Here is a 12877-nt window from a genome sequence, read left to right as displayed (position 1 = left end):
AAGATATGATTTTAGGGAAATACAATCAATGAAGTAGTTGTTTTTAACACAATTGTGCTTGCTCATGTTTTACTTATTTCCAATTTGGTGCTTACAAATAATAGCTGTATAAATGTTGCTTTACATTACATTGATCATAGGGTACATTATTTTGAAGGTTTCGCCCGGAAGTCACTGCCAACGGCTCTAAATCGACGCTGGTGCACTTTTCGTTTCGCAGGGAGGAGTCAGACGTTAGTTTCTTTATTATAGTGACATGTTTATTGAATTAACAGTAATTATACAACATGTATCGCACCATGTATCCATAATGTAGTCTGCCCATGCTGTGGACCTAAAGCTATCCATCGGTTATTAGATAATTATCGCTTAAAACGAAGAAGGAAACTGACGGAACAGGAAGGCGGAACAAGTAAGTTCGGGAAAGTAGCTTTCAACTGTCGCGATTTCGTCACCGTTTGATCGTCTGTCTGAGATAACGGGCGTTTTTACACGGTTTTTATTTAAGACACGATGTGAATTAAGTGTGAATAACGTGGGTTTGTCGTGTCTTGTGTGTGTGTGTGTGTGTTTTAGCTGTGGTGAAGCAACAAGTCCGACCCGAGTTTAGCTAACGTGAGTCACGTCACAAATAAACTTCGTACAGTCGTCATGTGCCCTGCTGTTTAATCTCTGGGCTTTTATCCCTTTAAGTATGCTGGGGACCAAATAAAGGCGCATTATTATGAAGATGGGGGCGCCGGTGTTTAGATGGAGGCATAAATACACATTTATACCCCGTCATAGTGGTTACAGACGGTTTTACTTGGTTTTATTGTCATTCCGCAGATTCTTGGTTTCACGGCGGAATAAATAGTCCCTGAAATAGGAAATGACTCATGATGTTTCATCTTTGATGTTGAGACTTGTCCACTTGAGGTGTTTCGGTGAATTCAGGTTGCCATTAATTAATTTAACCTTCTCACTTTTCTCACAGTTGAATTGTAGATATATATATTTATATTAAAGTAAACTTTCATGCATTCAGTCATAATCATTGGCTCTCACACTTCAATTTAATTTTATTTTTTAGTGCCAAATCATAACAAAAGTTATCTCAAGACACTTTACATATAGAGTAGGTCTAGACCACACTCCATGACATATTTATGATTTAAAAGACCCGACTATTCCTCCATAATAATAATAATAATTACAGTATTTATCTACCAATCTTGTGCAGACAGTGACAACGAAAACCTTACTTTTAACAGGCAGGAACGTCGACAAACTCTGTCTGTCTTGACTGACTGGGGACATTTATTTATGTTCTTGTACCATATATCATGTACAGTTTAATCTTGACATGACCTCAGTTTTATATGCCACTTCTCAAGATTATTAATCCAAGATTCACATTTTTCCTAAAAACGTATGTAAGGTGTTAATACTTTTAGGCCCAAGACAATGCAAAAACTGGGACACAGATGCTATTGTTGTGTTTTAGAGATGAAAAGGTTACTGCATTCATTGATTAGTAAATCAACAGAAATATTATTAATAATCTTTTAAACATTTAAGTCCCTTTTAAAGCTTGGACACCAGAAATGACCTCTTAATTGTCAGGATTTAATGCTTTTGTTTAGGTTGTGGACTCTGGGAAATGTTGATAGACAGTTGTGTTTATTAGTTAGTTACTACCATATATTAATATTTAGAAAAATGTAATGCCCTAGAATCCCGCTCGACATAATGTATGCTCTTTAGTGTAAATGTGCATCCTTTAATCTAAGTCGGTCCCCCTCCCTTCTTTATTTCTCAGCCCTCCTTTAATCATACGCATGAGTCCAAACAAATAACAATACTGCGTCTATAACAAAAACTCTGCACTGGGTGTTTACATGATCTTTTGACTGCCTTCATTTCTACAGTAAATTATTCACCAGAAGCATTGAGACAAATCACCTGGTACCACCATATGCAACTATGTCCATGGCGCTGAAACAAGTCTTCAACAAAGACAGGACATTCCGGCCCAAGCGCAAGTTTGAGCCCGGGACGCAGCGGTTTGACCTGCACAAGAAGGCCCAGGCGTCTCTAAACGCAGGACTGGACCTGAAGCAGGCCGTGCAACTGCCTCACGGCGAGGATCTCAATGACTGGGTGGCCGTCCACGTGGTCGACTTCTTCAACCGCATCAACCTCATCTATGGCACCATCAGCGACTCCTGCACCGATCAAACCTGCCCCGTCATGTCTGGTGGGCCCAAGTACGAGTACCGCTGGCAGGATGAGCACAAGTACAAGAAGCCGACGGCACTGTCGGCCCCGAAATACATGAGTCTGCTCATGGATTGGATTGAGGTACAAATCAACAATGAGAACATCTTCCCCACCAATGTCGGTAAGTGTTGACATTAGCTACAGATGGTTGGTTTCTTAAACTCTCCATGCTAAAATCCAGAATCAGGTCACAGACTTTGTGTGTGAAACAGTATTTTGAAGATTTTTTTTGGCAGTTTTCAGGCATTTTATTATATAGGACAGACAGGAAATGGGGTGAGAGGGGGAGAGACATGCAGCAAAGAGCTGCAGGTCAGAGTCGAAACCCGTGGCCGCTGCTTCGAGGACCTTAAGCCTCCTTACAAAGGGCAACTGCTCTAACCACTGGCCGCCCCGTGAAACAGTATTTTAGCATCCAAAAATCCTACTGTAAAGGAGCTCAGGAGGTTGGTTCATATCTCTGAGACAGGTAGTGAACTCTGCTTGTGTGCAAACCAGGCCACCACCCATTCAGAGACAATGTCCACAGACTCAGGGCAGTGACCATCGATTTCTTCCTTTGTCTGTTATGCAATTTCAATTGATTATCTGGTCAGATATAATGCTTGGTGCCTCTCCCACACAACAGTCAAACCCCCAGTGGTAATAACGATTCAGATTCTCACAGTTGAGATGCTGTAACCCAGTGGTTCCCAACCTGGGTGTCGGACCCAACAATGGGGTTCACAAGATGATGAACAAAAGAGAAAAGCAGAGAAGAACCTATTTTTTCACATTTCCCTTAAATGTTTTCTCTTGGTCTTGTAGAATACTGAGTTATTTAATAATGCAACAGAAACAGTTTTTTAAGGGTCTGCAAGACAAAAAAGTTGGGAACTGCTGGTGTTACACGCTCATATTTGGTATCTTTTACTCATTAAATGATTAATCTTTCTTACAGTGAACTAATCATGATGGCTTTGGTCACACCAAAGACCAAAACAATAGCCACTTAAGTGATTAATATGTAATGAATACAATGGGAAGCTGAAATTAAATGAGATGAGATACAGATAAAATTCTTCAGAGCAAAGGCATTTCAACTGAAGTTATTGTTTAAATGTTTTAGATTAAATCTGCGAGGCCACATTTATTAGATTACCCACAGCGTTGTGCCCATTGCTAACTCTAGCAGTTAATCTCCTGCTGCTGTGGTATTCTCGGTTTCTTATTATCTCAGCCTGTAGCTCTGCATGTATACGTGTCCTGTGCTGTCGGCATCTGATTAATCACAGAAACATCCAAGCAATGGATTTAAAAATGGGTCCCAAAATGTACAAGAAGCTTTAAATAGAAACGACCTCTGACGTGTGCCCTCTGAAACAGATTCCTGAAATATTATTGAATTAGTCAAAGCAAAACGACATTCATAAATTAAACACTCGGTGAGAACAGAGGCTTATCCTCCAGACCGAGTCCTGTTGATTTTCTATTCATGTATGAAGTGAAACTGTTTGGGTCCTTTAACATGCTGGTATCCAACCTGAAGGACTCCAGAGGATAAACAAACACATTGAAATTCAGTAACCCTTGAGGTTAATACACCACTATTTCAAATGTGTTCCTGTCTGTGAAAACAAATGGCAAAAGGTCACCCTGGATTGACTGGTGTTCTCCCGTCTCCATCTGTCTGACTTGCAGGTACTCCCTTCCCTAAGACCTTCATGCAGGTGGCTAAGAAGATTTTGTCTCGTCTGTTCCGCGTGTTCGTCCACGTCTACATCCACCACTTCGACCGCGTGAGCCAGATGGGGGCCGAGGCTCATGTCAATACTTGCTACAAGCATTTCTATTACTTTGTCACTGAGTTCAACCTCACGGATCACAAAGAGCTGGAGCCTCTGGTGAGTCAAAGAGGAGTTTTAGGATCCAACATGGAGCTGAATACAAAAGTTGATGAGATTATGTTGTGAAATAATGGAATTTCAGACACTCAACTATAAACTAGTTGTATACATGCATATATTGCATCCAGTCTTACTAAGTTTATTCAGTGTTGTCATTATTTGGAGGAGACGTTTTCCTGAATTAGAAATGTGGATAAGATTAGCTTAAATCTGGAACGGTAGAATAAATACCAGTATTCAAAATCACATAAAATGACTAAACTGAAATAGAATTGGTACCATGCTATTATAGTTAGATGTACATTTAACAGTTGACAAATAAATAAACAAATAAACTTGTCAGCACCACAACAAATGTTAGGCATTTCTTATTACAATACCTTGTTACTTATCAGATGACATTTATGCCTATATATATATATATATATATATATATACATATACACACACACACACACCTGATGAGATAGGGCTACACAATAAAAAATAGGTTTTTAAAATCGATAGCACAATCTCAACCTGCGCAATAAACAACGCAAAAGAGAGTTAGTTGAAAGAATATCAGTAGAAAAATGTCTTTTTTTCTAATGGTGCCTTTTATAATAATGTTTGAAATAATTCCATTTTTCTTTAATTCAACAGGCAAATTGTAGCAGTATACTGAAAGCAGCAGAAAGACAGAACTGAATAGATACACTAGTGTATTGGTTAAACCAATATTTTTTGCAAATAATATTGTTATCGCCATATCAAGAACATAATCTATAAATCGCATATTTTCCTAATTTCTTGCAAGCCTAATAGATACTAAATAGTGCGCAAACTGTGTCCTGTACTTAGTGATTGTTAATACAAGTACAGTAAGTACTTGTGCTTTTCAACATGAGACCATTTTACTGTTTTAAGACTTCAAACTCATCTAAAAAAACACTGTACTTGTGACCCTGTAGGACTCAGATTTAGTAACATTAAACATTTTTCAATAAGGTTCACTTAAAGACAATCAGTCCTGAATTTCTGCACTTTCCCAAACAGACTCTGTGATAGATGGTTGATGACCCCTCCCCCCACGAGAGACGAAGTGTTCTGTGTAGGTCTCATGCTGTAACAAAAGCCTGTGTGACCAAAAGCTTAGACAATAAAATGGATGTTAGCAATGGAGATTAGTGTGCAGATGTGTTGACCTTTTTTTTTAATCTGCTTTTCATGCATCCAGCAGCTTGTAGTGTGTAGAGTATTTCCTTCACTGCTCTAACTCCGTGTTCTGCGTGCATTGTGTCTGCAGAAAGAGATGACCTCTCGGATGTGTCACTGAGGGAGCATCGCCGACCTGTTGACACACCGGACGAACACATCCGTCCATCTATAAGACTGCAGAACTAAAAGAACAAACAAATTCAAAAAAGAGTCTATTTTTATATTTAAGTACTGTAATCTTGTCATATGAGGAGTTCTGTTTTTAAAAAAGTTTTCAAACATTTTATCAGAGCACAGTATTAAGAGGTGTATGTTTGTGTTGATGTTTTCTTTTTCTATTTTATTTGAATCTCAGTCATTCCAGGATGCTTTCCGTCTGTCTAAAATGATCTCAAAGTAGTAGGATGTATTACTGTACATCTGTTACATTAAAATGATTCTCTACTCTGTTACTATTTAAATTAACACTGATTGGTTTTCCTACCTGAAGCTAAAGGTTCTGGGCTATGACTTAACTTAATCTATTGTCCTCTCTGTAAAACAGTTTGTAGTATCACTTTATCTGAACAATCAATGCAGTAATTTAGTAATTTTTTTCAGGCAGAGAAAGTATTATGTACAAATGTTACAATGAGAAAAATACATTTTTCCCCTGTTTCTGAGAGTATTTTTTTCTATTTTCAAGACCATTTCCGACATTTAAATAAATGTGTGTCTCTGTAGCATTTATATAAGAGACACATTTATAACTGGAGTGATTATACAGTAATGGCCTGCTGGTGACTCAGACATTATCAAGTCTGTGTCACTGCACACTTTGGGCCTCAGGCAGGTTCTCAGATGTCAAACCTGCAGGTGTTTGTTGCAGATACTCTTGTACGCTGAAGGTCACACGAGACTTGAACCTCACATGGCAGCACATGTTCAAAAGACTAAATGTAAAACTGTCCACTGGGTGGCATCAGACACCGAAAACTGTCTGTAGTGAGGAAACAAGTGTAATCCCACAGTTTAATGTTGTAGCCCTTATGCAATCTGCCCAATGTCCCTGTTATTGTCATGAAGCAGAGAAGTGGGTCCTTTATAGACCTGATTCGGGTTAATGATTTTATTAAGCTGGTTATGCAAGAAGCAGGCCAGACTGCACTGTGATGAATACACAGAGCTTTTGTTTTGAATGAGCCGGCCCTGCATGAATAGCCTTGAGAACAACATTGTTGGTCCAGTTTGGAAGCAGTTATCAGTTATAATGGTTTGGATTGTGTAAATAATGAGCAGCAATCTTGCACACAAGAAACACCCATATCTAACCACAATTACAAGTTATGATTGCAGGAGTCTACATCTTGTGACAATAAAACAAGTACGTTTTGTCCCTGCAGGGGGACTGACGTGAAGTATTGTGATCCAAATAATAAAAATAATTGACCATTTCAAGTAAGAGCCCTGCATTCAAGATTTCACGATGTCAAAAAAATACTCATTATTGACAATAGCTTCTTTCAGAGAGCTATATAGTTGAATACCAACAACCTTCAGAGAGAATACAAACATTTATACATCTCTGAGTTGAGTTAATGATTCTGAGCAAACCCATGTTGCTAAAGTTTTTTCATTTACATCAGCAGAGAATTTCCATGACAGTGAAGATGAATATGGTTATTTAATAGTTATAACGTGACAAGGATCAATGTTGGAAACACTTGTAGTATGTATGACCCATAACTGACACATTAACACGTTAGCAGCATTTCAAGTTCTATATAAAGCTAAATCTATATATTGCTGTGTGGCTTTATCCAACATATATTTATTTAAAATCAGAATCTGAAAAGTAACCAGTAACTACAGCTGTCAGATAAATACAGTAAAATTAAAAAATACAGTAAATCCCTCCAAAATGTAGTAAAAGAAAAGTATAAATACTGAAATAAATGTGTAAATGTAGTTAGTTACTTTTCATCACTAATTATCTGTCTGTCATCTAAGGCAGAAAAATACTCAGATCTTTTATTTCAGTACAAGTACCAATACAACAATGTATATACTAAATAATACTCTGTAACAATAAAGTTACAGAATTCAAATTCTACTTGAGTAGATGTACAAAAGAAATGGCAGCAAAATGTACTGAAAGTGCCAAAACTAAAAGTACCCATGATGCAGAACGACCCATTGTTGGATTATAATGGATACATGTCAAGATAAAGAATTGATTCTTGTAATGTTGCAGCCGGTTACGTCACATACTGCTTCGTGTCTATCTAATGCACCAGATTTTATTTGTTAATAATACTTGTATATATCAACATAAAAAGAACAATATTTCCATCTTAAATTCATTGGAGCAAGAGTATAAAGTAATATAAAATGGAAGTGGTCAAGTAAAGTATAAGTACCTCTAAATTGTACTTAAGTGGGCCTATAGCACTTGAGTAAATAGTCACATTGCATCACTGTCGATATTCACAGCTAGAATATATTATTTCAACTTTCCCTCCTTCATTCAAGCTTAAAACACAATATAAAACATGTTAATATAAATCTTAATAGACCAACATGATGTAACTATCTGCCCCACTAACATCAACCAGTGGAATGACCTCATTGCCTGCTGAAACCTGATCCTCTTACAGGATTGTCCCTCCTCTCCACGTCCCCTCAGCAGAGTCACTTCCTCTAAACTCTCCACTGTACTCTGGCAGCATGTGTTGCTTTTGTACCCGCCTTTTGCTCTTCGCTCCCTCTTGTGTGTTTTTCTTTTCTGGAATGTACCAGACTGTGCCTGAAGGGGTTGCAAGACATGAAGGAAAGTACTGGAGGGACGCCAAGAACAAAGGGGAAGGATTTCAGGCTGCAGCCAATCAGGCTGGAGCTCGTCCAACTCTGTCAGGGGTTTACACAGCAGTGTCTGCCTGTTGTTTTGATGGTACAGTGTGATTGTTTACACATAGAGAAAGGAGATAATGTGACTCAGCAAATGTTGGAAGGAGCACACCCTTAACGGATTTGTGGCTTGTGAGACAGCCGCCTCGTGCAGTAGCATAGGGATGCAAAGTAATCAAGATTTGAGGGGCCCACAGCTGAAGACGGCCCACAAGAGATTTATTGGGGGGGGAGTTAAATGTTTCATAGGGGTGGTCAGATGGGGCAACTGAAAATCTTGGGGTGGCACACCGAAAGCGGGTTCATAGGATATGTGAAACTTTGACCATGGCGGTTAAGTTTAGGTAACAAAACGACTTGGATAAGATCTGACTTAGTCCTTCTATGATAAGAACACCAGTCCCCAGAGTGAAAGTCCTATGTTTTGGGACCCATCCACCATCCCGACCATACGCAGATTTTGGCGCTCTTATACTACGTCACCTGATTTCCTTCTTTGCTCCAGACGTAATTTCTACAGTACAAATATGTGGATTACATTCAAATTACGATCTATTACTTTTCCTAGGTACTTGTATGGGGAATGAAAAGTAGTTACCCTACTTGTCCCAACACTCCACTTGGCTGTAGGACAATAACATCAAAGTGTATCATAATCCAGACTCACAGTCATGTATTTAAAGATACACTCTCATCATACAAGTGACTTATTACTTAAATCCTACCACTGTAATAAAAAATGCACCTTTCTCTCTTCATCTTGCACCTTAAAATCCACATAGTATATTGTAATATAGTGTTTTAAATTTGCGATACTGTACTCTTATTGTATTTTATATTTTGCATTTCTGATTGTATTGTACTGCTGCTACGATGACCTAATTTCCCCTCGGGGATAAATAAAGTTATCTATCTATCTTTACATAAAATAATCCTAACATTTCCATGCCTATGTCTTACACAAGTAGTTTCTACAAATGAGCCAGTGATGATTTATAATATGAAAACACTAAAACTTTGTGTCAGTTTTTCAGTAGTGCAATGGTGACACAGAATTTAGAAATACTTTAATAATCCCAGGGGGAAATTATTTTCGTTTACAGAATTTCCAGATAAACAAACATCAGCTCGGCCCAAAGAGTCAATGGAAATGACTAAACCTTTCAGCTGTGTGCCGACTAGTAACAGATTTCAGTTGTTGATGTGTTACCCAATCTGAAAGTAGATTCTAGGAGTGTAAAAACATTATTAATTATGTAACAAGAAAAAAAATTAAACTAAAGGTCTCCCAGAGCATAACTGGAACAAAGCTGGAACAAAACAAACGCTGTTGCAAAATCCTTTGTAACTCTTTCTGTGTTAAAGGAGTTCTGAATACTGGATTCATTTCACTGCTCCAGTATTTCGTCTTTCTACTGTAATACTTTAAGTATACATGTTGTCACAAGAGGTCACATTTGAGTCTTTTACCGACCGGAGACTACTTGTTTCTAGGAAGTTTGCTCTGGGAAGGTTTCTTAGAAAGGGAACGTTCAGCAGCCTGGAGCACTGAAACGTTCCTCCTTAAAGTATGCCGCTTGTAAGACGTCTGGGTGCTTCTAGCACGTTCCTCTTCTCAGGCTTTGACAGTTTTATTTCAACGTGCCAGGCGTGACAATATACTTCTCCATGTGCACATACATGTGGCGCGTATACTGTACTGTTCAAAGTAGATGGTGCAGGAATGTTTTACAACAAATCCTGCTGGTTCAGACTGAAGTTCATTTCATCACATCATTCAAAATGACTTCTAGGTTTTAACAAACACTTTTAGTGTAGCTGTTGACGGGTTCATTTAGCTGTAAGCTTTGACTATTTAAGTATTGAAACCATAGACTCCATATTTGTTATGGCTGCAGCATTGCATCAATTACATTTTGCACTCATCTGGTTCATGATTCAGTAACTCTGGATAATTGGGACCTCCACTACAGATTAAAACTAAATTTGCATGAATTTGAACAATGCTTGGCTGCACCACATTAATTTGAGCTAAATGGCCTGTGGAGGTTTGCATGTTGAAACATTTGGAGGGTAATTTTGAACACGTGTTGAATTCAATTTCAATGCAGCTGACTTTACTGGAAAGGGATACGCTAACTATATGAGAATGTTTTTCATTATTCACAGTGGAAATGATGCAGATGCACACATTCACCGAGTCGGAGGACAACAACACAGTACTTTGAACAAATATCCAGTGATAGAATGTGACTAAAGACATTTACTCAAGTACCGAAGGATGATGTGGTTTCTTTACTTTTTAAACCAAATAAACAATTTTCAAAAAAACTCTTGGATCAGCCGGAAAATGCGTCGCCATAAAGTTGAAAACAACTGAGATTGGCTATGTGGTTCCCACACAGCATTGCTTCAAACATATGAGGATCTTGTAGAATATGATGCATTGCTGGATTAAACCACCCAACAGTATATATAAAGAGTTAAAATAAGCACAACCATTAACATCTGCAGCAGTAAAATGCAACATACACATTAATGTAGCAGGAATATTAATCCAAAAACATAATTATATCATAGTACAATAACTGACAGGGAACATTTTACTCATGAGAACTATACTATTTTCACAGTCTGGTATTAGTACTTTTAATTAGGTAAAGGATCTGAAAATGTGCAAATATCTGCGGCATTATCTCCAAACAGCACCCGGAGGACATTGTAGAAGAATAACCTCTGAACTACAATGCCCTCATGAACAACAACAGAGACACGCCTCTATCATATTTTGCACGAGAACAACCTCTTCCTAAAAACAGAGCCCCCTCTCAAGTATCTCCTGATTGAGTGTAATTCACATCAGAAATGAGGTTGTTGCCACCTTAAGTTATTTATGATGGCCTCTCCCTTTTCCTTTTGGCCTGTAGTGACACAGACTCGCCTCTTGCACCTCTGATCTTGTTTTCCTGCTAAACCTGCAACTACACCATGTGCTCCTGAGTGGGGATACTCTGCCAACAGCTTGCGTAATGTTTGCTTCCATTGGGCTTATGTATTAGGGGTAGAAGGTGAAAGGAGGAGGAGAGGCTGGGAGCCTCCGGTCACAAGACAGCCGGGTCCTGAAAACAACCCGTACATGGTTTTAACTTGAACACCTTTGATAAACAGTACATTAATGCTATACAGAGCAGGTCTGCGGACAAGGGTTTGTATGCAGGGATAAATAGCAGGTATCAAAACAAATCAAAGAGGGCATACTGTACAGTTTGACAACAAGCAAACGCATGCACACGTCTTGGCATATAATGCAACACATGGTCACTTTCTATTATTGGTATCTGGACTTAATTAAGGGGATTTATGTCAAATAATAATATTAATATGAGATAACAAAGGGGTTTGCCATCCCGCTACTGTGCTGCTGTCAAAATACAGTTCCCTATAATCTCTGTAAATACTGTATGGACTTGTTATGTCATGTGGCATCTCCCAAGTAGCAGATGTGTTAATAGAGTACACATTTCCACATAACCAGAGTTCTTGGCTTTCTTTCATTATCACAACCGTGAGACAGCGTCCCCACCCTCGTCTGAACAGCCTCCACATCAGGCTCCAAAACGTGCCATGGGGGCCTTTTTACATGGCACAAGGTGAGGGGGGGCAACTTTCCTGTCGCTTACTAAAGCTAAATCCAACGAATTGGTGTATTGTATGAATACTTTTGACTACATTCCCATGTAATTTAGCTGCCTTAAAAGTTAATTTCAAAATTGCTTAGTTTGCCAAAGTAAGTAGACTTAAAATCTATAAAAGTTAGTTGAAATATATATATATACATGCATACGTATATAGGAGAATATTTTCTAATAGTATCCAGGGTCGAAAGAGCATTTACGAGCATTTCCTGTATATACATATCACGGTTTTGAGGTACTTCCACTACATTTCAGGGGGACATATAGTACTTTTTACTCCACTACATTTATTGGACAGCCGTAGTTAGTGGATTACAGTTAGTGGACGTTTGACACTGGTACGTTTTGATGCTCACACTTCTTAACGTGTATTTCGGCAACGTTTTGAGTGCAGGGCTTTTACTTGCAGTGTAGTATATTTTCAACTCCATTCTTCTTGCAGTCTCTTCCACCATTACTTTGTTGCCAGGATTTTCCAGAGATTCTCTACAGGGTTTTGATCTGGACTCTGGTCTGAACATTTCATTGTTTCAATATTCTTAGCTTCAAGGAACTGCTTAACCCGTTTTGCAGTGGAACAAGAGGTTTTGCATGCTGCCGAAGGAGGTTCACATAAACATTTGCATTCACCCTGCCATGTAGCTGTACAAGAGGCCCAACTCCTGAGGCAGAAAACATCCCTCAAATTACATTACATCACTAAAGTTCAATTTATTTGGGTCTGATGGAAAACATTATGTTCAGCATCAAACTGGAGGATGACTGAACCCAAAGTGTCGAAAGGAGTCAGTTCAATTTGAAGGAGGAAGTGTCAGAGTCCAGATCCAGACCTCATGAATCTCTGGAAAATCCTTAGCAAAAAAGTAATGTCTAAGAAACCCACTACAGTTACTGAACTGTGGAAGAGACTGAAGAAGAATGGACCAAAATCAAACAAGAGCAGTGTGAGAA

The 12877-nt window shown here is 38.5% G+C and overlaps 1 protein-coding gene across 1 annotated transcript; it reads left to right on the top strand.

Annotated features, from left to right (window-relative positions):
- Nucleotides 1-211: 211 nt before the first annotated feature.
- On the top strand, nucleotides 212-6002 carry mob3a (MOB kinase activator 3A). The gene is made up of 4 exons (XM_083940061.1): nucleotides 212-412; nucleotides 1911-2383; nucleotides 3943-4145; nucleotides 5434-6002. Exons 2-4 carry the CDS (start codon nucleotides 1966-1968, stop codon nucleotides 5461-5463), a joined length of 651 nt encoding a protein of 216 aa, XP_083796187.1. The 5' UTR covers nucleotides 212-412; nucleotides 1911-1965; the 3' UTR covers nucleotides 5464-6002.
- Nucleotides 6003-12877: the final 6875 nt, after the last annotated feature.

The sequence above is a fragment of the Echiichthys vipera genome (genome assembly GCF_963691815.1).
Source record: "Echiichthys vipera genome assembly, chromosome: 3".
NCBI lineage: Eukaryota > Metazoa > Chordata > Actinopteri > Perciformes > Trachinidae > Echiichthys > Echiichthys vipera.
Note: the sequence above shows the minus strand (reverse complement) of the source record. Positions and strands in the feature narration are given on the sequence as shown.

Bases quoted from the DNA above. Each gene is read 5' to 3' on its own strand.
- mob3a (XM_083940061.1), top strand. From the start codon at position 1,966: ATGTCCATGGCGCTGAAACAAGTCTTCAACAAAGACAGGACATTCCGG. The intron at 2,384-3,942 runs GTAAGTGTTGAC...TCTGACTTGCAG, and splicing joins CATCTTCCCCACCAATGTCG to GTACTCCCTTCCCTAAGACC. The intron at 4,146-5,433 runs GTGAGTCAAAGA...TTGTGTCTGCAG, and splicing joins ACAAAGAGCTGGAGCCTCTG to AAAGAGATGACCTCTCGGAT.